Below are 24542 nucleotides of genomic sequence, written 5' to 3'. Positions count from 1 at the left end.
TGAGGCTAGGGTTAGGGTTCTGGTTGAATCTAGGGTTAGGGTTGTAGTTGAGGCTAGGGTTAGGGTTGTAGTTGAATCTAGGGTTAGGTTTGTAGTTGAATCTAGGGTTAGGGTTGTAGTTGAGGCTAGGGTTAGGGTTGTGGTTGAATCTAGGGTTAGGTTTGTAGTTGAATCTAGGGTTAGGGTTGTAGTTGAGGCTAGGGTTAGGGTTGTAGTTGAATCTAGGGTTGGGGTTGTAGTTGAATCTAGGGTTAGGGTTGTGGTTGAATCTAGGGTTAGGGTTGTGGTTGAATCTAGCGTTAGGGTTGTGGTTGAATCTAGGGTTAGGGTTGTAGTTGAATCTAGGGTTAGGGTTGTAGTTGAGGCTAGGGTTAGGGTTGTAGTTGAGGCTAGGGTTAGGGTTGTAGTTGAGGCTAGGGTTAGGGTTGTAGTTGAGGCTAGGGTTAGGGTTGTAGTTGAGGCTAGGGTTAGGGTTGTAGTTGAGGCTAGGGTTAGGGTTGTAGTTGAGGCTAGGGTTAGGGTTGTGGTTGAGGCTAGGGTTAGGGTTGTGGTTGTGGTTGAATCTAGGGTTAGGGTTGTGGTTGAATCTAGGGTTAGGGTTGTGGTTGAATCTAGGGTTAGGGTTGTAGTTGAATCTAGGGTTAGGGTTGTAGTTGAATCTAGGGTTAGGGTTGTGGTTGATGCTAGGGTTAGGGTTGTAGTTTAATCTGGGGTTAGGGTTGTGGTTGAGGCTAGGGTTGTGGTTGAATCTAGGGTTAGGGTTGTAGTTGAATCTAGGGTTAGGGTTGTGGTTGAATCTAGGGTTAGGGTTGTGGTTGAAGCTAGGGTTAGGGTTGTGATGGAGGCTAGGGTTAGGGTTGTAATTGAGGCTAAGGTAAGGGGTTAGCGGTTAGGGTAACATACCGTAGTTATGAACTGGTGAGGGTTTAGGGGTTAGCGGTTAGGGTAACATACCGTAGTTATGAACCGGTAGAGGGGTTAGCGGTTAGGGTAAAATGCCGTAGTTATGAACCGGTAGAGGGGTTAGCGGTTAGGGTAACATGCCGTAGTTATGAACCGGTAGAGGGGTTAGCGGTTAGGGTAACATGCCGTAGTTATGAACCGGTAGAGGGGTTAGCGGTTAGGGTAACATACCGTAGTTATGAACCGGTAGAGGGGTTAGCGGTTAGGGTAACTTACCGTAGTTATGAACCGGTAGAGGGGTTAGCGGTTAGGGTAACATAACGTAGTTATGAACCGGTAGAGGGGTTAGCGGTTAGGGTAACTTACCGTAGTTATGAACCGGTAGAGGGGTTGTCTCTTCTCTGTGTACTTGACTGTGATTGGACTGAGGTCATAGCGGTACCAGATAGCTGGGATAATCCTTCCTGTGTGGCTATAGGCTACGTACTCCTGTAGGGGCGGGACAGAGAGACATAACATATGTTTATAATATGTCATGTTATTATTGGCTACGTACTCCTGTAGGGGCGGGACAAAGAGACATAACATATGTTTATAATATGTCATGTTATTATTGGCTACGTACTCCTGTAGGGGCGGGACAGAGAGACATAACATTATAATATGTCATATTATTGGCTGTGTACTGCTGCAGGGGAGGGACAGAGAGACATAACATTATAATATGTCATATTATTGGCTGTGTACTGCTGCAGGGGAGGGACAGAGAGACATAACATTATAATATGTCATATTATTGGCTGTGTACTGCTGCAGGGGAGGGACAGAGAAACATAACATTATAATATGTCATATTATTGGCTGTGTACTGCTGCAGGGGCGGGACAGAGAGACATAACATTATAATATGTCATATTATTGGCTGTGTACTGCTGCAGGGGAGGGACAGAGAGACATAACATTATAATATGTCATATTATTGGCTGTGTACTGCTGCAGGGGCGGGACAGAGAAAATACATGTTTCAACATACTAGTTGCATAACATGGCGTTTTAATCTTTAATGTTACTTTTCAAACGATTGTTGTTTTTGACTAAATGTCCCTCTTGAAAAGTCCAGAGATAAAAAATGTTATTTCTCACGTAAGCCAAATACAACAGGTGTAGTAGACCTCACAGTGAAATGCTGAATACAACAGGTGTAGTAGACCTCACAGTGAAATGCTGAATACAACAGGTGTAGTAGACCTCACAGTGAAATGCTGAATACAACAGGTGTAGTAGACCTCACAGTGAAATGCTGAATACAACAGGTGTAGTAGACCTCACAGTGAAATGCTGAATACAACAGGTGTAGTAGACCTCACAGTGAAATGCTGAATACAACAGGTGTAGTAGACCTTACAGTGAAATGCTGAATACAACAGGTGTAGTAGACCTTACAGTGAAATGCTGAATACAACAGGTGTAGTAGACCTCACAGTGAAATGCTGAATGCAACAGGTGTAGTAGACCTCACAGTGAAATGCTGAATACAACAGGTGTAGTAGACCTCACAGTGAAATGCTGAATACAACAGGTGTAGTAGACCTTACAGTGAAATGCTGAAATCTAGCTATATACAGGGTGTTACGGTACAGAGTCAAAGTGGAGGCTATATACAGGGGGTACCGGTACAGAGTCAATGTGGAGGCTATATACAGGGGGTACCGGTACAGAGTCAGTGTGCAGGGGTACAGGTTAGTCGAGGTAATTGTATAGGTAGGTGGGGGTAAAGTGACTTTGAGTCTAAAAACAAAAGGGGATGGGGGGGGGGGTCAATGTAATAGGCCAGTGGCCATTTGATTAACTGGCTTGGGAAAAAAGCTGTTAAGGAGCCTTTTGGCCCTAGACTTGGTGCTCCGGCACCGCTTGCCATGCGGTAGCAGAGAAGACAGTCTATGACTTGGGTGACTGGAGTATGACCATTTTTAGGGCCTTCTGACAGCGCCTGGTATAGAGGTCCCAGATGGCAGGAAGCTTGGCCCCAGTGATGTACTGGGCCATACGCACTACCCTCTGTAGTGACAAATGGCGAGCATTTGCCATACTGAGCATTTGCTGGTCAGGATGCTCTCGATGGTGCAGCTGTAGAACCTTTTGAGGATCTGGGGACCCATGTGAAATCTTTTGTCTCCTGGGGTGGAAAAGGTGTTGTCGTGCCCTCTTCACAATTGTCTTAGTGTGTTTGGACCATGTAGTTTTTTGGTGATGTGGACACCATGGAACTTGAAGCTCTCAACCTGCTCCACTGCAGCCCCATCGATGAGAATGGGGGCATGCTCAACCCTCCTTTTCCTGTAGTCCACAATCAGCTCCTTTGTCTTGCTCACATTGAGGAGAGGTTGTTTCCTGGAATCACACTGCCAGGTCTCTGACCTCCTCCCTATAGGCTGTCTCATCATTGTCGGTGATCAGGCCTACCCCAGTTGTGTCGTCAGCAAACTTAATGATGGTGTTGGAGTCGTGTTTGGCCACACAGTATTGGTGAACAGGGAGTACAGGAGGGGACTAAGTACACACCCCTGAGGGGCCCCTGTGTTGAGGATCAGCGTGGTTGATGTGTTGTCACCTACCCTTACCACCTGGGGGCGACCCGTCAGGAAGTCCAGGATCCAGTTGCAGAGGAAGGTGTTCAGTCCCAGGGTCCATAGCTTAAATCGATGAGCTTTGTGGGCACTATGGTGTTGAGCTATAGTCAATGAACAGTATTCTCACATACAGAGCCAGTCAAAAGTTTGAACTAATTCAAGGGTTTTTCTTAATTTTTATTATGCCACTCCTGGCACAAAAATCCAAGCATTTCGGCTTTGTTTTGATGGCTTGTGACCATCCATCTTCCTCTTGATCACATTCCAGAGGTTTTCAATGGAGTTCAGGTCTGGAGATTGTGCTGACCATGACAGGGTCTTGATCTGGTGGTCCTCCATCCACACCTTGAATGACCTGGCTGTGCCGCATGGAGCATTGTCCTGCTGGAGAAACCAATCCTCAGAGTTGGGGAACATTGTCAGAGCAGAAGGAAGCAAGTTCTCTTCCAGGACAACCTTGTACGTGGCTTGATTCATGTGTCCTTCACAAACACATATCTGCCCGATTCCAGCCGTGCTGAAGCACCTCCAGATCATCGCCGATCCTCCTCCAAACTTCACAGCGAGAAACTGTGGCTTGTAGGTCTCTCCAAGTCTCGTTGGTGCAGGTGAATGGGGGCTGACCCAGGACCTTTTCCCTCACCCGAGCCAATCACAGCTCTCCTGATGGGAGGCCTTACCTCTTCCTGTCCAGGACTATAAACTAAATGTGTGAACACCACTCCTTGTATAACGACAAAGGACTACCGCACGCGGGATCTTGAGATACTGGACTTCTGACTGCTTTGCTCTGGACTCTACACCACGGAGACTTCCCATTGGCTCCAGACGGGACGGAGACTTCCCATTGGCTCCAGACAGGATGGAGACTTCCCGTTGGCTCCAGGCGGGACGGATACTTCCCGTTGGCTCCAGACGGGACGGAGACTTCCCGTTGGCTCCAGACGGGACGGAGACTTCCCGTTGGCTCCAGACGGGACGGAGACTTCCCGTTGGCTCCAGACACCATGGAGACTTCCCGTTGGCTCCAGACGGGACGGAGACTTCCCGTTGACTCCAGACGGGACGGAGACTTCCCGTTGGCTCCAGGCGGGACGGAGACTTCCCGTTGGCTCCAGGCGGGACGGAGACTTCCCGTTGGCTCCAGGCGGGACGGAGACTTCCCGTTGGCTCCAGGCGGGACGGAGACTTCCCGTTGGCTCCAGGCGGGACGGAGACTTCCCGTTGGCTCCAGGCGGGACGGAGACTTCCCGTTGGCTCCAGGCGGGACGGAGACTTCCCGTTGGCTCCAGGCGGGACGGAGACTTCCCGTTGGCTCCAGGCGGGACGGAGACTTCCCGTTGGCTCCAGGCGGGACGGAGACTTCCCGTTGGCTCCAGGCGGGACGGAGACTTCCCGTTGGCTCCAGGCGGGACGGAGACTTCCCGTTGGCTCCAGGCGGGACGGAGACTTCCCGTTGGCTCCAGGCGGGACGGAGACTTCCCGTTGGCTCCAGGCGGGACGGAGACTTCCCGTTGGCTCCAGGCGGGACGGAGACTTCCCGTTGGCTCCAGGCGGGACGGAGACTTCCCGTTGGCTCCAGGCGGGACGGAGACTTCCCGTTGGCTCCAGACGGGACGGAGACTTCCCGTTGGCTCCAGACGGGACGGAGACTTCCCGTTGGCTCCAGACGGGACGGAGACTTCCCGTTGGCTCCAGACGGGACGGAGACTTCCCGTTGGCTCCAGACGGGACGGAGACTTCCCGTTGGCTCCAGACGGGATGGAGACTTCCCGTTGGCTCCAGACGGGATGGAGACTTCCCGTTGGCTCCAGACGGGATGGAGACTTCCCGTTGGCTCCAGGCGGGATGGAGACTTCCCGTTGGCTCCAGACGGGATGGAGACTTCCCGTTGGCTCCAGACGGGATGGAGACTTCCCGTTGACTCCAGGCGGGATAGAGACTTCCATTGACTTCCATCTGCTAAAATGTTTTACACTGCATTCGGGAAGTATTCATACCCCTTTTTCCACATTTTGTTACATTACACAGCCTTATTCTACACACTACACGGCCTTATTCTACACACTACACTGCCTTATTCTGCACACTACACAGCCTTATTCGTCAGTCTACACACAATACCCCATAATGACAAAGCAAAAACAGGATTTTAGAAATATCGCATTTACATAAGTATTCAGACCCTTTACTCAGTACTTTGTTGAAGCACCTTTGGCAGCGATTACAGCATCAAGTCTTCTTGGGTATGACGCTACAAGCTTTGCACCCCTGTATTTGGGGAGTTTCTCCCATTCTTCTCTGCAGATCCTGTCAGGTTGGACGGGGAGCGTCGCTGCACAGCTATATTCAGGTCTCTCCAGAGATGTTCGATGGGGTTCAAGTCCGGGCTCTGGCTGGGACACTCAAGGATATTCAGAGACTTGTCCCAAAGCCACTCCTGCGTTGTCTTGGCTGTGTGAGTAGGGCTGCTGTCCTGTTGCAAGGTGAACCTTCGCCCCAGTCTGAGGTCCTGAGTGCTCTGGAGCAGGTTTTCATCAAGGATCTCGCTCTACTTTGCTTCGTTCATCTTTCCCTCGATCCTGACTAGTCTCCCAGTCCCTGCCGCTGAAAAACACCCCCACAGCATGATGCTGCCACCACCATGCTTCACCATAGGGATGGTGCCAGATTTCCTCCAGATGTGACACTTGGCTTTCAGGCCAAAGAGTTCAATCTTGGATACATCAGACCAGAGAATCTTGTTTCTCTCATGAGTCTTTAGATGCCTTTTGGAAAACGCCAAACGGGCTGTCATGTGCCTTTTACTGATGAGTGGCTTCCGTCTGGCCTGATTTGTGGAGTGCTGCAGAGAAGAATGTCCTTCTGGAAGGTTCTCCTATTTCCACAGAGGAACTCAGGTGCTCTGTCAGGGTGACCATCCGGTTCTTGGTCACCTCTCTGACCAAGGCCCTTCTCTCCCGATTGCTCAGTTTTGCCGGTCGGACAGTTCTAGGAAGAGTCTGGGTTGTTCCAAACTTCTTCCCTTTAAGAATGATGGAGGCCACTGTGTTCTTGGGGACATTCAATGCTGCATAAATGTTTTGGTACCTTTCCCCAGATCTGTGCCTCGACACAATCCTGTCTCTGAGATCTACGGACAATTCCTCTGACCTCATGGCTTGGTTTTTGCTCTGACCATGCACTGTCAACAGTGGGACCTTATATAGACAAGTGTGTTCCTTTCCAAATCATGTCCAATTAATTGAATTTCTAAAATCCTGTTTTTGTTTGTCATTACGGGGAATTTTGTGTAAACTATTTAATCATTTAAAAATAAGGCTGCAATGGAAGTCAAGGGGTCTGAATACTTTCCGAATAGACAGGTATAGTTGTGAGGTTGTGGATGGGTTATTAGCAATTACGGGCAGGTGAACAAGCAGCTGACCCACCACCACTATTATCTATACCTTGTTGACTACTGGTAGGGTTCTAGTCCATACCTCGTTGACTACAGTATACTGGTAGGGGTAGGGTTCTAGTCCATACCTTATTGACTACAGTATACTGGTAGGGTTCTAGTCCATACCTTGTTGACTACAGTATACTGGTAGGGTTCTAGTCCATACCTCGTTGACTACATAGGGTTCTGGCAGGGGTAGGGTTCTAGTCCATACCTCGTTGACTACAGTATACTGGTAGGGTTCTAGTCCATACCTTGTTGACTACAGTATACTGGTAGGGTTCTAGTCCATACCTCGTTGACTACAGTATACTGGTAGGGTTCTAGTCCATACCTCGTTGACTACAGTATTCTGGTAGGGTTCTAGCCCATACCTTGTTGGCTACTGTGTACTGGTAGGGTTCTGGTCCATACCTTGTTGACTACAGTATTCTGGTAGGGTTCTAGTCCATACCTTGTTGACTATAGTATTCTGGTAGGGTTCTGGTCCATACCTTGTTGGCTACTGTGTACTGGTAGGAGAACCTCTGTTTTCCACTCAGGTCTTCATAGACTGTTGGGACAATCTTTAGGATGTAGTCATGAGATGCCAGAGCTGCAAGGGAACACAACTTTTATAACAGGAATAAAATAGTATAGTCATTTTTAATGAGAGACTGCTAGAATAGGGTTTGTTCTAGTAACCCTTTTGGATTCCCATGAGAGGAACGTTTCCATGGCTTAGTCCTTCTGCTCTGTAGGGGTCTCTCTCACACACACACACACCTCTCATACACAGGCAACAGACAGAGAGATAAACAGATCTCTACGTACGGTTGGAGACCAGCCTGTCAGCTCCTCCCAACGCATTAAAGGCTCCTTGGACATTCTGCACCTGTAGCGTGACAGAGACGAGACAGATAGGAGACGAGACAGACAGGAGACGAGACATACAGGAGCCGAGACAGACAGACAGGAGCCGATACAGACAGACAGACAGGAGCCGATACAGACAGACAGGAGCCGATACAGACAGACAGACAGACAGACAGGAGCCGATACAGACAGACAGACAGACGGACAGGAGCCGATACAGACAGACAGACAGACAGACGGACAGGAGCCGATACAGACAGACAGACAGACAGACAGACAGACGGACAGGAGCCGATACAGACAGACAGACAGACAGACGGACAGGAGCCGATACAGACAGACAGACAGGAGCCGATACAGACAGACAGGAGCCGATACAGACAGGAGCATACAGACAGACAGGCGATACAGACAGACAGGCAGACAGACAGGAGCCGATACAGACAGGAGCCGATACAGACAGACAGACAGACAGACAGGAGCCGATACAGACAGACAGACAGACAGACAGGAGCCGATACAGACAGACAGGAGCCGATACAGACAGACAGACAGACAGACAGGAGCCGATACAGACAGACAGACAGACAGGAGCCGATACAGACAGACAGACAGACAGGAGCCGATACAGACAGACAGACAGACAGACAGACAGACAGGAGCCGATACAGACAGACAGACAGGAGCCGATACAGACAGACAGGAGCCGATACAGACAGACAGACAGGAGCCGATACAGACAGGAGCCGATACAGACAGACAGACGCCGATACAGACAGACAGACAGACAGGAGCCGATACAGACAGGAGCCGATACAGACAGACAGACAGGCAGACAGGAGCCGATACAGACAGACAGACGCCGATACAGACAGACAGACAGACAGACAGACAGGAGCCGATACAGACAGACAGACAGACAGACAGGAGCCGATACAGACAGACAGGAGCCGATACAGACAGACAGACAGACAGACAGACAGACAGACAGACAGGAGCCGATACAGACAGACAGACAGACAGGAGCCGATACAGACAGACAGACAGACAGGAGCCGATACAGACAGACAGACAGACAGGAGCCGATACAGACAGACAGACAGACAGGAGCCGATACAGACAGACAGACAGACAGACAGGAGCCGATACAGACAGACAGACAGACAGACAGGAGCCGATACAGACAGACAGACAGACAGACAGACAGGAGCCGATACAGACAGACAGACAGACAGACAGACAGGAGCCGATACAGACAGACAGACAGACAGACAGACAGACAGACAGACAGACAGGAGCCGATACAGACAGACAGACAGACAGGAGCCGATACAGACAGACAGACAGACAGACAGACAGACAGACAGACAGACAGGAGCCGATACAGACAGACAGACAGGAGCCGATACAGACAGACAGACAGGAGCCGATACAGACAGACAGACAGGAGCCGATACAGACAGGAGCCGAGACAGACAGACAGAGACAGGAGCCGAGACAGACAGACAGACAGGAGCCGAGCCAGACAGGAGCCGAGCCAGACAGGAGCCGAGCCAGACAGGAGCCGAGACAGACAGGAGCCGAGACAGACAGGAGCCGAGGCAGACAGACAGATAGGAGCCGAGACAGACAGACAGATAGGAGCCGAGACAGACAGACAGATAGGAGCCGAGACAGACAGACAGGAGCCGATACAGACAGACAGACAGGAGCCGATACAGACAGACAGACAGGAGCCGATACAGACAGACAGACAGGAGCCGATACAGACAGACAGACAGGAGCCGATACAGACAGACAGACAGACAGGAGCCGATATAGACAGACAGACAGACAGGAGCCGAGACAGACAGACAGACAGGACCCGAGACAGACAGGACCCGAGACAGACAGACAGGAGCCGAGACGAGACAGAGAGGTATTTATGTAGGAGGATCTTACATGTTATCTTACTCTCCATTGTGTGTGCCCATGTGCAACATGTGTCAGTACGCAGGTTGATGTTGGATAAGATAGAGGGTGTCTATAGAAGTGCCCTGACCTGTAGTTTCAGATAGAGAGGGTGTCTATAGAAGAGTCCTGACCTGTAGTTTCAGATAGAGAGGGTGTCTATAGAAGTCCCCTGACCTGTAGTTTCAGATAGAGAGGGTGTTTATAGAAGTGTCCTGACCTGTAGTTTCAGATAGAGAGGGTGTCTATAGAAGTGTCCTGACCTGTAGTTTCAGATAGAGAGGGTGTCTATAGAAGTGTCCTGACCTGTAGTTTCAGATAGAGAGGGTGTCTATAGAAGTCCCCTGACCTGTAGTTTCAGATAGAGAGGGTGTCTATAGAAGTCCCCTGACCTGTAGTTTCAGATAGAGAGGGTGTCTATAGAAGTCCCCTGACCTGTAGTTTCAGATAGAGAGGGTGTCTATAGAAGAGTCCTGACCTGTAGTTTCAGATAGAGAGGGTGTCTATAGAAGTCCCCTGACCTGTAGTTTCAGATAGAGAGGGTGTCTATAGAAGAGTCCTGACCTGTACTTTCAGATAGAGAGGGTGTCTATAGAAGTCCCCTGACCTGTAGTTTCAGATAGAGAGGGTGTCTATAGAAGAGTCCTGACCTGTACTTTCAGATAGAGAGGGTGTCTATAGAAGTCCCCTGACCTGTAGTTTCAGATAGAGAGGGTATCTATAGAAGTCCCCTGACCTGTAGTTTCAGATAGAGAGGGTGTCTATAGAAGTCCCCTGACCTGTAGTTTCAGATAGAGAGGGTGTTTATAGAAGTGTCCTGACCTGTAGTTTCAGATAGAGAGGGTGTCTATAGAAGTGTCCTGACCTGTAGTTTCAGATAGAGAGGGTGTCTATAGAAGAGTCCTGACCTGTAGTTTCAGATAGAGAGGGTGTCTATAGAAGTCCCCTGACCTGTAGTTTCAGATAGAGAGGGTGTCTATAGAAGTCCCCTGACCTGTAGTTTCAGATAGAGAGGGTGTTTATAGAAGTGTCCTGACCTGTAGTTTCAGATAGAGAGGGTGTCTATAGAAGTGTCAGGACCTGTAGTTTCAGATAGAGAGGGTGTTTATAGAAGTGTCCTGACCTGTAGTTTCAGATAGAGAGGGTGTCTATAGAAGTGTCCTGACCTGTAGTTTCAGATAGAGAGGGTGTCTATAGAAGAGTCCTGACCTGTAGTTTCAGATAGAGAGGGTGTCTATAGAAGTGCCCTGACCTGTAGTTTCAGATAGAAAGGGTGTCTATAGAAGTGCCCTGACCTGTAGTTTCAGATAGAGAGGGTGTCTATAGAAGTGTCCTGACCTGTAGTTTCTCCCCGAAGGCCAGTTTGTGTATGAGGTGCGTCATGTCAGGGCTCTGGGGCTGGGCTGTGGCGCTATGGGTCGACACGTGGAAGTTACCTGGTACCTGGAGGGAGTCCACACAGATATGACCATACGGAGACAATATCACCACACAGAGACAATATCACCATACAGAGACAATATCACCATACAGAGACAATATCACCATACAGAGACAATATCACCATACAGAGAAACAATATCACCACACGGAGACAATATCACCATACAGAGACAATATCACCATACAGAGACAATATCACCATACAGAGACAATATCACCATACAGAGACAATATCACCATACAGAGACAATATCACCATACAGAGACAATATCACCATACAGAGACAATATCACCATACAGAGACAATATCACCATACAGAGACAATATCACCACACGGAGAGACAGAGACAAACAGAGACAATATCACCACACAGAGACAATATCACCACACGGAGACAATATCACCACACGGAGACAATATCACCACACAGAGACAATATCACCACACAGAGACAATATCACCACACAGAGACAATATCACCACACAGAGACAATATCACCACACAGAGACAATATCACCACACGGAGACAATATCACCATACAAAGAGACAGAGACAAACAGAAACAATATCACCATAAGGAGAGACAGAGACAAACAGAGACAATATCACCACACGGAAAGACAGAGACAAACAGAAAGGGACATCAGTACAAGAACAAGCAAAATAACAAAAGGAGCTGTCAGAGGTCTGTGTAGTGGGGGGGTCAGAGGTCTGTGTAGTGGGGGGGTCAGAGGTCTGTGTAGTGGGGGGGGTCAGAGGTCTGTGTAGTGGGGGGGGGTCAGAGGTCTGTGTAGTGGGGGTTAGAGGTCTGTGTAGTGGGGGGGGGGGGGTCAGAGGTCTGTGTAGTGGGGGGTCAGAGGTCTGTGTAGTGGGGGGTCAGAGGTCTGTGTAGTGGGGGGGGTCAGAGGTCTGTGTAGTGGGGGGGGGGGGGGGTCAGAGGTCTGTGTAGTGGGGGGTCAGAGGTCTGTGTAGTGGGGGGTCAGAGGTCTGTGTAGTGGGGGGGGTCAGAGGTCTGTGTAGTGGGTGGGTCAGAGGTCTGTAGTGGGGGGGGTCAGAGGTCTGTGTAGTGGGGGGGGTCAGAGGTCTGTGTAGTAGGGGGGGGTCAGAGGTCTGTGTAGTGGGGGGGGTCAGAGGTCTGTGTAGTGGGGGGGTCAGAGGTCTGTAGTGGGGGGGGTCAGAGGTCTGTGTAGTGGGGGGGGGGGTCAGAGGTCTGTGTAGTGGGGGGGGGGGGGGTCAGAGGTCTGTGTAGTGGGGGGGGTCAGAGGTCTGTGTAGTGGGGGTTAGAGGTCTGTGTAGTGGGGGGGGGTCAGAGGTCTGTGTAGTGGGGGGTCAGAGGTCTGTGTAGTGGGGGTTAGAGGTCTGTGTAGTGGGGGGGGGGTCAGAGGTCTGTGTAGTGGGGGGTAGAGGTCTGTGTAGTGGGGGGGGGTCAGAGGTCTGTGTAGTGGGTGGGTCAGAGGTCTGTAGTGGGGGGGGTCAGAGGTCTGTGTAGTGGGGGGGGGGGGTCAGAGGTCTGTGTAGTGGGGGGGTCAGAGGTCTGTGTAGTAGGGGGGGGGGTCAGAGGTCTGTGTAGTGGGGGGTCAGAAGTCTGTGTAGTGGGGGGGGTCAGAGGTCTGTGTAGTGGGGGGTCAGAGGTCTGTGTAGTGGGGGGGTCAGAGGTCTGTAGTGGGGGGGGTCAGAGGTCTGTGTAGTGGGGGGGGGGGGTCAGAGGTCTGTGTAGTGGGGGGGGGTCAGAGGTCTGTGTAGTGGGGGGGGGGGGGGGTCAGAAGTCTGTGTAGTGGGGGTCAGAGGTCTGTAGTGGGGGTCAGAAGTCTGCGTAGTGGGGGGTCAGAGGTCTATGTAGTGGGGGGTCAGAGGTCTGTGTAGTGGGGGGTCAGAGGTCTGTGTAGTGGGGGTCAGAGGTTACTTTGTTAATAGTGAACTCTCCCTCGAAACGACAGCCATGTCCGTGGTTGAGAGGAACCTTCATGGAGTTATCTATGTGCCCCACCTCATGACGACCCATCTCATCCTGGATATCAAGACCCACCACTGGGGGAGGGGGAAAGAGGGGGGGGGGGGGGGGGGAGTGAGAGAGAGAGGACAACGGTGGTCAGATCATTTCTGTTGGGTACCGGCCTAGTCACAGTACAGTACATAGCAACACTACCTCTCTCTCCTTCTCAGTCCTGCTAGGTCTGATCTCTCCTGGCACATAGGCAGACAGGACCCTATTTAAGGACACCCTCTATCGGGTGATGGACCCACACACACAGAGACAGAGAGAGAGAAGCAACAGGCCTAACCCCCACTTTTACACCCCACCAGGCCCCATCCTGCGACCTAAGAGGTATGTATCAGATGCTCAACATACTCTGATCACACCTACTGTGATGGTCCGGGCCTAAACCAAACAAAAACAACACTAGACACTATGGAACAGAAAGCTTTTACTATCTAATCCTGGAATATTCAAGGTCTTTGGCCTAAAGAGCAGGAACCTGGACTTCACCAAATAAATCAGAAATACAGACATTGTCATCCTACAAGAAACATGGTACAGAGGAGACGGACCCAGTGGTTACCCTCTAGGTTACAGAGAGCTGGTAGTCCCATCCACCACACTACCAGGTGGGTGGTACAGAGGAGACGGACCCAGTGGTTACCCTCTAGGTTACAGAGAGCTGGTAGTCCCATCCACCACACTACCAGGTGGGTGGTACAGAGGAGATGGACCCACTGGTTACCCTCTAGGTTACAGAGAGCTGGTAGTCCCATCCACCACACTACCAGGTGGGTGGTATAGAGGAGATGGACCCACTGGTTACCCTCTAGGTTACAGAGAGCTGGTAGTCCCATCCACCACACTACCAGGTGGGTGGTATAGAGGAGATGGACCCACTGGTTACCCTCTAGGTTACAGAGAGCTGGTAGTCCCATCCACCACACTACCAGGTGGGTGGTATAGAGGAGATGGACCCACTGGTTACCCTCTAGGTTACAGAGAGCTGGTAGTCCCATCCACCACACTACCAGGTGGGTGGTATAGAGGAGATGGACCCACTGGTTACCCTCTAGGTTACAGAGAGCTGGTAGTCCCATCCACCACACTACCAGGTGGGTGGTACAGAGGAGATGGACCCAGTGGTTACCCTCTAGGTTACAGAGAGCTGGTAGTCCCATCCACCAAACTACCAGGTGGGTGGTATAGAGGAGATGGACCCACTGGTTACCCTCTAGGTTACAGAGAGCTGGTAGTCCCATCCACCACACTACCAGGTGGGTGGTACAGAGGAGATGGACCCAGTGGTTACCCTCTAGGTTACAGAGAGCTGGTAGTCCCATCCACCACACTTCCAGGTGGGTGGTATAGAGGAGATGGACCCACTGGTTGCCCTCTAGGTTACAGAGAGCTGGTAGTCCCATCCACCACACTACCAGGTGGGTGGTATAGAGGAGATGGACCCACTGGTTGCCCTCTAGGTTACAGAGAGCTGGTAGTCCCATCCACCACACTACCAGGTGTGAAACAGGGAAGAGACTATGCTAAATGTGGTATATAATCAGACCTAACTCACTCTATTAAATTAGTCAAAACAGGAACATTTTATATCAGTCTAGAAATTAATAACAAATAATAACTGAGAAAAATGCTTCATACAGTTGGAGTCAGAAGTTTAACATCCACTTATGTTGGAGTCATTAAAACTTGTTTTTCAACCACTCCACAAATTTCTTGTTAAACTATAGTTTTGGCAATTCGGTTAGGACATCTACTTTGTGCAGGACACAAGTAATGTTTCCAACAATTGTTTACAGACAGATTATTCCACTTATAATTCACAGTATCACAATTCCAGTGGTTCAGAAAGTTTACATACACTAAGTTGACTGTGCCTTTAAACAGCTTGGAAAATTCCACAAAATGATGTCATGGCTTTCGAAGCTTCTGATAGGTTAATTGACATCATTTGAGTCAATTGGAGGTGTACCTGTGGATGTATTTCAAACTCAGTGCCTCTTTGCTTGACATCATGGGAAAATGAAAAAAAATTTGTAGACCTCCACAAGCCTGGTTCATCCTTGGGAGGAATTTCCAAATGCATGAAGGTACCACGTTCATCTGTACAAACAATAGTACTAAGTATTAACACCATGGGATCACGCAGCCGTCATACCGCTCAGGATGATATATGTTATAACAGCCTCCACTCTTCTGGGAAGGATTTCCACTAGATGTTGGAACATTGTTGATGTTGGAACACTGCGGGGACTTGCTTCCATTCAGCCACAAGAGCATTAGGGAGGTCGGGCGTTTAGGCCTGGCTCGCAGTCGGCGTTCCAATTCATCCCAAAGGTGTTCGATGGGGTTGAGGTCAGGGCTCTGCAGGTCAGTCAAGTTCTTCCACACCGAACTTGACAAACCATCTTTGTATGGACATCGCTTTGTGCACGGGGGCATTGTCATGCTGAAACAGGAAAGGGCCTTCCCCAAACTGATACCACAAAGTAGGAAGCACAGAATCATCTAGAATGTCATTGTATACTGTAGCGTTAAGATTTCCCTTCACTGGAACTAAGGGGCCCGAACCATGAAAAACAGCCCCAGACCATTATTCCTCATCCACCAAACTTTAGTCCATCGGACTGCCAGATGGTGAAGCGTGATTCACCACTCCAGAGAACGCGTTTGCACTGCTCCAGAGTCCAATGGTGGCGAGCTTTACACCACTCCAGGCGACGCTTGGTGATCTTAGACTTGTGCGAGGCTGCTCGGCCATGGAAACCCATTTCATGAAGCTCCCGACGAACAGTTATTGTGCTGACGATGCTTCCAGAGGCAGTTTGCTGGGTCCTGATGATTTTTACGTGCAATGTGCTTCAGCGCTCGGCTGTCCCGCTCTGTGAGCTTGTGTGGCCTACCACTTTATGGCTGAGACGTTGTTGCTCCTAGATGTTTCCACTTCACAATAACAGTCCTTATAGTTGACTGGGGCAGCTGTAGCAGGTCAGAAATTTGACAGACTGACTTGTTGGAAAGGTGGCATCCTATGACCAGGTGCCACATTGAATGTCACTGACTTCTTCAGTAAGGCCTTTCTACTGTCAATGTTTGTCTATGGAGATTGCATGGCTGTGTGCTCGATTTTATACACCGGTCACCGGTGTGTGGCTGAAATATCTTAATCCACTAATTTGAAGGGTTGTCCACATACTTTTGTCTATATAGTCTATTTCCGAGAGATTACGCAAACCCACAAAGAATTCTAAAACAAATCCAATCTTGATAAACTCCCACATCTATTAGGCAAAAAAAAAAAAAATCCCTTTTGTACTTTAACTATTTGCACATCGTTACAACACTATATGTATATAGTCATAATATGACATTAGAAATGTCTCTATGCCTTTGAAGCTTTTGTGATGTTTACTGTTCATTTGTATTGTTTATTCCACTTTTGTTTATTATCTCCTTCATTTGCTTTGGCAATATTAATGTATGTTTCCCATGTCAATAAAGCCCTTAAATAAAATTGAGTGAGAGGGAGACAGACCCGACAGACAGACAGAGCGAGAGACAGAGAGGGGGACAGAGCGAGAGACAGAGAGGGGGACAGAGCGAGAGACAGAGCGAGAGACAGAGAGGGGGACAGAGCGAGAGACAGAGAGGGGGACAGAGCGAGAGACAGAGAGGGAGAGAGAGCGAGAGACAGAGAGGGGGACAGAGCGAGAGACAGAGAGGGAGAGAGAGCGAGAGACAGAGAGAGACACAGAGGGGGACAGAGCGAGACACAGAGGGGGACAGAGCGAGAGACAGAGAGAGACAGAGAGGGGGACAGAGAGAGATGTCTATCCAGATGCAGAGCCACCTTCCACTTCTGGTAATTGAGACGACAAGTTTAGACTCATCAGCTCCAACAACGTACCGGTCAAAGGCAGGGTGGGTATATATATATATATATATAGATAGTGGGTATAGATAGATAGTGGGTATAGATAGATAGTGGGTATAGATAGATAGTGGGTATAGATAGATAGTGGGTATAGATAGATAGTGGGTATAGATAGATAGTGGGTATAGATAGATAGTGGGTATAGATAGATAGTGGGTATAGATAGATAGTGGGTATAGATAGATAGTGGGTATATATAGATAGTGGGTATAGATAGATATATATATATAGATAGTGGGTATAGATATATAGATAGTGGGTATAGATAGATAGTGGGTATAGATAGATATAGATAGTGGGTATAGATGTTGGTAAGCTAGAAGCCTGGAGAAAAGATAACCCTCTCCAGTTCAGATATATAAATACCCATTTAAAAGAAGGCTAGAGAGAAGCTGCCACCTCACAGCCAATCAGGACAACACAATGATCTGAATCCTTTAGATTTCCTTTTATATGTAGATGTTGGTCAGCCTACAGCAATACACATTTAATTTAGAGAGAGACACATGGCCAGAAGCCTGGAGGAGAACAGTCATTTAATTCTACTTCAGTCTTAATATTACACAACGTTACAAAACGGAGAGGGGATATATATTGAATGCACATTTATAGAAGTAAGACAGTGTCATGCCATGGTTCTCTTTTTTTAGACTCTAAACAATTCCTTTCTTTCTCTCCCACGTAAGGCCCCTCAGAGAAAAACGATGAGGGGAATTATATTCATCATGTGTTATTGCGTCAAGTCAAAGATCATGTCTTTGCTTGTTAAAGTGTCTGTAAAAGGTCATTCCAGGGAGGGAGGAGGGACCCTGGAAGAGCCGTGAAACTGAATAAATATGTCATAGTGAGTAAACAGAGACAGAGACAGAGAGACAGAGAGACAGAGAGACAGAGAGACAGAGAGAGACAGAGATCTGAGTGGGTTGAAACTGACATATTTCATCATGGAACTGAAATTCATAAAATAACTAAATGTTACTCTGTGAGTCATGACTCAAGATGAAGAACATATTACGTCATGGAGAAATGTGGGAGAGGAGAAACACACTGTTCATTTAATACAGTGAGGTAGTATCGACGGCCGCGTGATGGCCGCGTCTCCGTACTGGCCGCGTGATGGCCGCGTCTCCGTACTGGCCGCGTGATGGCCGCGTCTCCGTACTGGCCGCGTGATGGCCGCGTCTCCGTACTGGCCGCGTGATGGCCGCGTCTCCGTACTGGCCACGTCTCCATACTGGTCGCGTCTCCGTACTGGCCACGTGATGGCCAAGTCTCCATACTGGTCGCGTCTCCGTACTGGCCACGTGATGGCCAAGTCTCCATACTGGTCGCGTCTCCGTACCGGCCACGTGATGAGACAGTCTCCTGGCCATTGTCCCTCCAGAGACGGTCTCCTGGCCATTGTCCCTCCAGAGACGGTCTCCTGGCCATTGTCCCTCCAGAGACGGTCTCCTGGCCATTGTCCCTCCAGAGACGGTCTCCTGGCCATTGTCCCTCCAGAGACGGTCTCCTGGCCATCCCAGGGTCCTGGCCATTGTCCCTCCAGAGACGGTCTCCTGGCCATTGTCCCTCCAGAGACGGTCTCCTGGCCATTGTCCCTCCAGAGACGGTCTCCTGGCCATTGTCCCTCCAGAGACGGTCTCCTGGTCATTGTCCTTCCATAGACGGTCTCCTGGTCATTGTCCCTCCAGAGACGGTCTCCCAGTCATGTCTGATTTCCCATCAAAAGCTTTGGTCCATATCAATGTTCTCTGTTTTGTGATTGGGGGGGGGTGCAGTAGCCATGGTTGGTATTGTCGTGAGGCTTACGGTAAACTAAGATTTTCTTAGACAGCAGCACTAGAAGATTATAATTAGAAACACTTTCTAATAATGGGATAGAGCAATCTAATACCAGTGGTTAATTAGAAGATATTTGCATGAGCGATATACTAAAAATGGGAACCAGACAAAGAACGAATTGGCTGAAATCTTGTAGATTTGTTAGTTAGAACGACAGGGGGCACTGCAGAGCAACGTGACAGAAAATCAATGGTATGCTAGTTAGAAGCTAACATACTAGTGTATTATTTTAATTTTTTAATTTTTAATTTAAATGGACAAAAAAAGTGATTTTCATTTAAAAACGAGGACGTTTCTAATTGACCACAAACTTTTGAACGGTAGTGTATATATGCGCAGACACCTTTATATAGCCTGATGCCAGCGCTGGTGTAGATCTAAAATCACCATCTACCACATCCGAGAGAAATAGGCCAAGCATGATCGCTACCTGAAGTAAGAGAAAATATTTAATGTAGCGAAAGATTATAGGGTCCCCTGGAAAAACACTGATCAACACTTTGGTTCCTACCCTGTCACAATAAGGCCTCCATAGAGATTCTATTGGTATTCTAACTCCTAATTTTATTAACGACTCCCTGGCTTTTTAATTCGTTGTCATGTCAAACACTGTATTCAAAGTGCCCACTAGTACAACTATAGAATCATTCTATTTCCATGATTCCAACATTTCATCCAAGTTACTATTTTTTTGTTTGTTGTGTGTGACCTTGGTGTGGCAACACATTCATGGGGATTTCTCCATTCTGGTGGTGGTTTTATACTATTCAAATCAAACTTCAACCAGACGTTGATCTCATTTCAGATGCTTTCCACACCTCCACGTAAGGCTGCACAACATGGGCAGAAATTATAGGCCTGATTTGGAACAAAATATTGCAATTTGACTAGGAATTTAGATGAAAACACATGGGTGGTCCCACGTCCCATTTCCCTGCTGCCCCGCCAGGTAAATGACCTCCTATATGAAGTTAGTACATTCAGACAGTAATACAGTACATAACAGTGGATATGAATGAATGCATAATATACTCACAATCACAGTGTAAGTTTGGCAAACTGATGTTCAAACTCACATCAATCTTCCCACCACTGTTCTTATCAGGGTCATCCACATACAGCTCGTTAACACTGGGGGGAGATCAGAGAGACAGACAGAGAGAGGGACAGACAGAGACAGACAGAAAGACAGAGAGAGAAAGAAAGAGAGACACAGACAGGTTAGATACACCTGTAGATCATTTAAACAAGCATTCAAGTTATAGAACAAGGAGCATCTTTCAAGGAACCCACTAAGTGGGAGAGATGAACCATCTTCATTAGAGTACAGATAGAGATCCCTTTCAATGTTCTGATTCACCCCCAGCTGTCACAATGTACCCACAATGTTCTGATTCACCCCCAGCTGTCACAATGTACCCACAATGTTCTGATTCACCCCCAGCTGTCACAATGTACCCACAATGTTCTGATTCACCCCCAGCTGTCACAATGTACCCACAATGTCCTGATTCACCCCCAGCTATCACAATGTACCCACAATGTTCTGATTCACCCCCAGCTATCACAATGTACCCACAATGTCCTGATTCACCCGCAGCTGTCACAATGTCCTGATTCACCCCCAGCTGTCACAATGTCCTGATTCACCCCCAGCTGTCACAATGTCCTGATTCACCCCCAGCTGTCACAATGTCCTGATTCACCCCCAGCTGTCACAATGTCCTGATTCACCCCCAGCTGTCACAATGTCCTGATTCACCCCCAGCTGTCACAATGTCCTGATTCACCCCCAGCTGTCACAATGTCCTGATTCACCCCCAGCTGTCACAATGTCCTGATTCACCCCCAGCTGTCACAATGTCCTGATTCACCCCCAGCTGTCACAATGTCCTGATTCACCCCCAGCTGTCACAATGTCCTGATTCACCCCCAGCTGTCACAATGTCCTGATTCACCCCCAGCTGTCACAATGTCCTGATTCACCCCCAGCTGTCACAATGTCCTGATTCACCCCCAGCTGTCACAATGTCCTGATTCACCCCCAGCTGTCACAATGTCCTGATTCACCCCCAGCTGTCACAATGTCCTGATTCACCCCCAGCTGTCACAATGTCCTGATTCACCCCCAGCTGTCACAATGTCCTGATTCACCCCCAGCTGTCACAATGTCCTGATTCACCCCCAGCTGTCACAATGTCCTGATTCACCCCCAGCTGTCACAATGTCCTGATTCACCCCCAGCTGTCACAATGTCCTGATTCACCCCCAGCTGTCACAATGTCCTGATTCACCCCCAGCTGTCACAATGTCCTGATTCACCCCCAGCTGTCACAATGTCCTGATTCACCCCCAGCTGTCACAATGTCCTGATTCACCCCCAGCTGTCACAATGTCCTGATTCACCCCCAGCTGTCACAATGTCCTGATTCACCCCCAGCTGTCACAATGTCCTGATTCACCCCCAGCTGTCACAATGTCCTGATTCACCCCCAGCTGTCACAATGTCCTGATTCACCCCCAGCTGTCACAATGTCCTGATTCACCCCCAGCTGTCACAATGTCCTGATTCACCCCCAGCTGTCACAATGTCCTGATTCACCCCCAGCTGTCACAATGTCCTGATTCACCCCCAGCTGTCACAATGTCCTGATTCACCCCCAGCTGTCACAATGTCCTGATTCACCCCCAGCTGTCACAATGTCCTGATTCACCCCCAGCTGTCACAATGTCCTGATTCACCCCCAGCTGTCACAATGTCCTGATTCACCCCCAGCTGTCACAATGTCCTGATTCACCCCCAGCTGTCACAATGTCCTGATTCACCCCCAGCTGTCACAATGTCCTGATTCACCCCCAGCTGTCACAATGTCCTGATTCACCCCCAGCTGTCACAATGTCCTGATTCACCCCCAGCTGTCACAATGTCCTGATTCACCCCCAGCTGTCACAATGTCCCCACAATGTCCCTCTTCGTTCTAATTATGATAAAAGTACATTGGTGCATCTTTGTCATCTAATTTCCTTTCTCTCCTCCCCCTGCCCTCCACCTCTCCCACAGCCCAGCGTAAATATGCTGTCCTCCTCTCCACTCCTCCCCTGCTCATCTCACCCAGCACAGGAGAAGCTGTACACCCCTTCCTCCCCCAATCTCAAGCTGCCTCATGCACACAGCATAATATCCCATCAGAGAGATGTCTCCATGTTAGCATAATATCCCATCAGAGAGATGTCTCCATGTTAGCATAATATCCCATCAGAGAGATGTCTCCATGTTAGCATAATATCCCATCAGAGAGATGTCTCCATGTTAGCATAATATCCCATCAGAGAGATGTCTCCATGTTAGCATAATATCCCATCAGAGAGATGTCTCCATGTTAGCATAATATCCCATCAGAGAGATGTCTCCATGTTAGCATAATATCCCATCAGAGAGATGTCTTTATGTTAGCATAATATCCCATCAGAGAGATGTCTCCATGTTAGCATAATATCCCATCAGAGAGATGTCTCTATGTTAGCATAATATCCCATCAGAGAGATGTCTTTATGTTAGCATAATATCCCATCAGAGAGATGTCTCCATGTTAGCATAATATCCCATCAGAGAGACGTCTCCATGTTAGCATAATATCCCATCAGAGAGATTGTCTCCATGTTAGCATAATATCCCATCAGAGAGATGTCTCCATGTTAGCATAATATCCCATCAGAGAGACGTCTCCATGTTAGCATAATATCCCATCAGAGAGATGTCTCCATGTTAGTTACGGCACCAGACGCGTCACACGACCTCCTCATTCTTGATCACAACACTCTTGTTACGTTTCTGTCTTTGTTACGTCTTTAAAAGAAAAGGAAATAATTAGATTTTGGGCATTTTTTACATTTCACGCGTGAAGCCCAGAGGGAGTGGATAGATGGTCCCGAACCAACACAGATTGGTCTAGCATTGTAAGGATAGATGGTCCCGAACCAACACAGATTAGTCTAGCATTGTATGGATAGATGGTCTCGAACCAACACAGATTAGTCTAGCATTGTAAGGATAGATGGTCCCGAACCAACACAGATTAGTCTAGCATTGTAAGGATAGATGGTCTTGAACCAACACAGATTAGTCGAGCATTGTAAGGATAGATGGTCCCGAACCAACACAGATTAGTCTAGCATTGTAAGGATAGATGGTCCCGAACCAACACAGATTAGTCTAGCATTGTATGGATAGATGGTCTCGAACCAACACAGATTAGTCTAGCATTGTAAGGATAGATGGTCCCGAACCAACACAGATTAGTCTAGCATTGTAAGGATAGATGGTCCCGAACCAACACAGATTAGTCTAGCATTGTAAGGATAGATGGTCCCGAACCAACACAGATTAGTCTAGCATTGTAAGGATAGATGGTCCCGAACCAACACAGATTAGTCTAGCATTGTATGGATAGATGGTCCCGAACCAACACAGATTAGTCTAGCATTGTAAGGATAGATGGTCCCGAACCAACACAGATTAGTCTAGCATTGTAAGGATAGATGGTCCCGAACCAACACAGATTAGTCTAGCATTGTAAGGATAGATTATGTCCCTAATCAACATTGTAAAGGGTAAAACTCTTATGTCTATAATGTATTTTTGTTGTGTGTATGGACCCCAGGAAGATCAGCTGTCAACTAGATGTCGTCATGGCAACAGCTGACGGCGATCCAAATACAGATATAGGAGGGGAGATGAAGTCCCCCAACTAATTGATTTGGAGTCAGATATGTTGGCGTCAACGTAATAGTAAAAGGGTTAGGAAAACCAAATACAACTTCACCATGGACTTCACATCTCCCTCATTAAACTTTAAGCACCAGCTGTCAGAGCAGCTCACAGATCACTGCACATAGCCCATCTGTAAACAGCCCATCTATCTACCTCATCCCCATAGTGTATTTGTTTATTTATCTTGGTCCTTTGCACCCCAGTATCTCTACATGCACATTCATCTTCTGCACATCTACCATTTCAGTGTTTAATTGCTAAATTGTAATTACTTCGCCACCATGGCCTATTTATTGCCTTATTACCTTCTTACCTCTCTTACCCTACCTCATTTGCTCACACTGTATATAGAGTTTCCTATTGTATTATTGTATGTTTGTTTATTCCATGTGTAACTCTGTTTTGTTGTCTGTGTCACACTGCTTTGTTTTATCTTGGCCAGGTCGCAGTTGTAAATGAGAACTTGTTCTCAACTGGTCTACCTGGTTAAATAAAAGGTGATCTGTCTTACCTGGTGAAATAAAACATTTTTTTTTTTTAAATGAACAGAGTTGAGTGGAGACGAGTGTGTGGCCGGTATCTCAGACGACACGGAGTGAAGGTAACCTGACCCTAGACCTGTGGTTAAGACAGGAGATATGGTGCTGTACTGTACTTACAGTTGATTGGCTATGAATGACGTCTGTTCATACCTCTGGATGTGGGGGGTATTTCTGTGTGTTTTAGGGGAAACCCCAGATGAAGACCAAGAGCCAGAACAATATAATGTTT

The 24542-nt window shown here is 48.3% G+C and overlaps 1 protein-coding gene across 3 annotated transcripts in view; it reads right to left on the bottom strand.

Moving 5' to 3' along the window:
* Positions 1 to 24542, bottom strand: part of ergic1 (endoplasmic reticulum-golgi intermediate compartment 1) — a 41170-nt gene that overhangs the window by 2725 nt on the left and 13903 nt on the right. For all 3 annotated transcript variants that reach the window (XM_031797780.1, XM_031797779.1, XM_031797781.1), the window contains exons 4-9: positions 20037 to 20131; positions 13132 to 13256; positions 11119 to 11223; positions 7789 to 7849; positions 7470 to 7570; positions 1270 to 1392 (exon numbers count right to left, since the gene is read on the bottom strand). In XM_031797780.1, coding sequence (XP_031653640.1) covers positions 1270 to 1392; positions 7470 to 7570; positions 7789 to 7849; positions 11119 to 11223; positions 13132 to 13256; positions 20037 to 20131 — 610 coding nt within the window. The remainder of the gene's footprint in view (positions 1 to 1269; positions 1393 to 7469; positions 7571 to 7788; positions 7850 to 11118; positions 11224 to 13131; positions 13257 to 20036; positions 20132 to 24542) is intronic.

Source organism: Oncorhynchus kisutch, linkage group LG19, assembly GCF_002021735.2.
Source record: "Oncorhynchus kisutch isolate 150728-3 linkage group LG19, Okis_V2, whole genome shotgun sequence".
Classification (NCBI taxonomy): Eukaryota; Metazoa; Chordata; class Actinopteri; order Salmoniformes; family Salmonidae; genus Oncorhynchus; species Oncorhynchus kisutch.
Note: the sequence above shows the minus strand (reverse complement) of the source record. Positions and strands in the feature narration are given on the sequence as shown.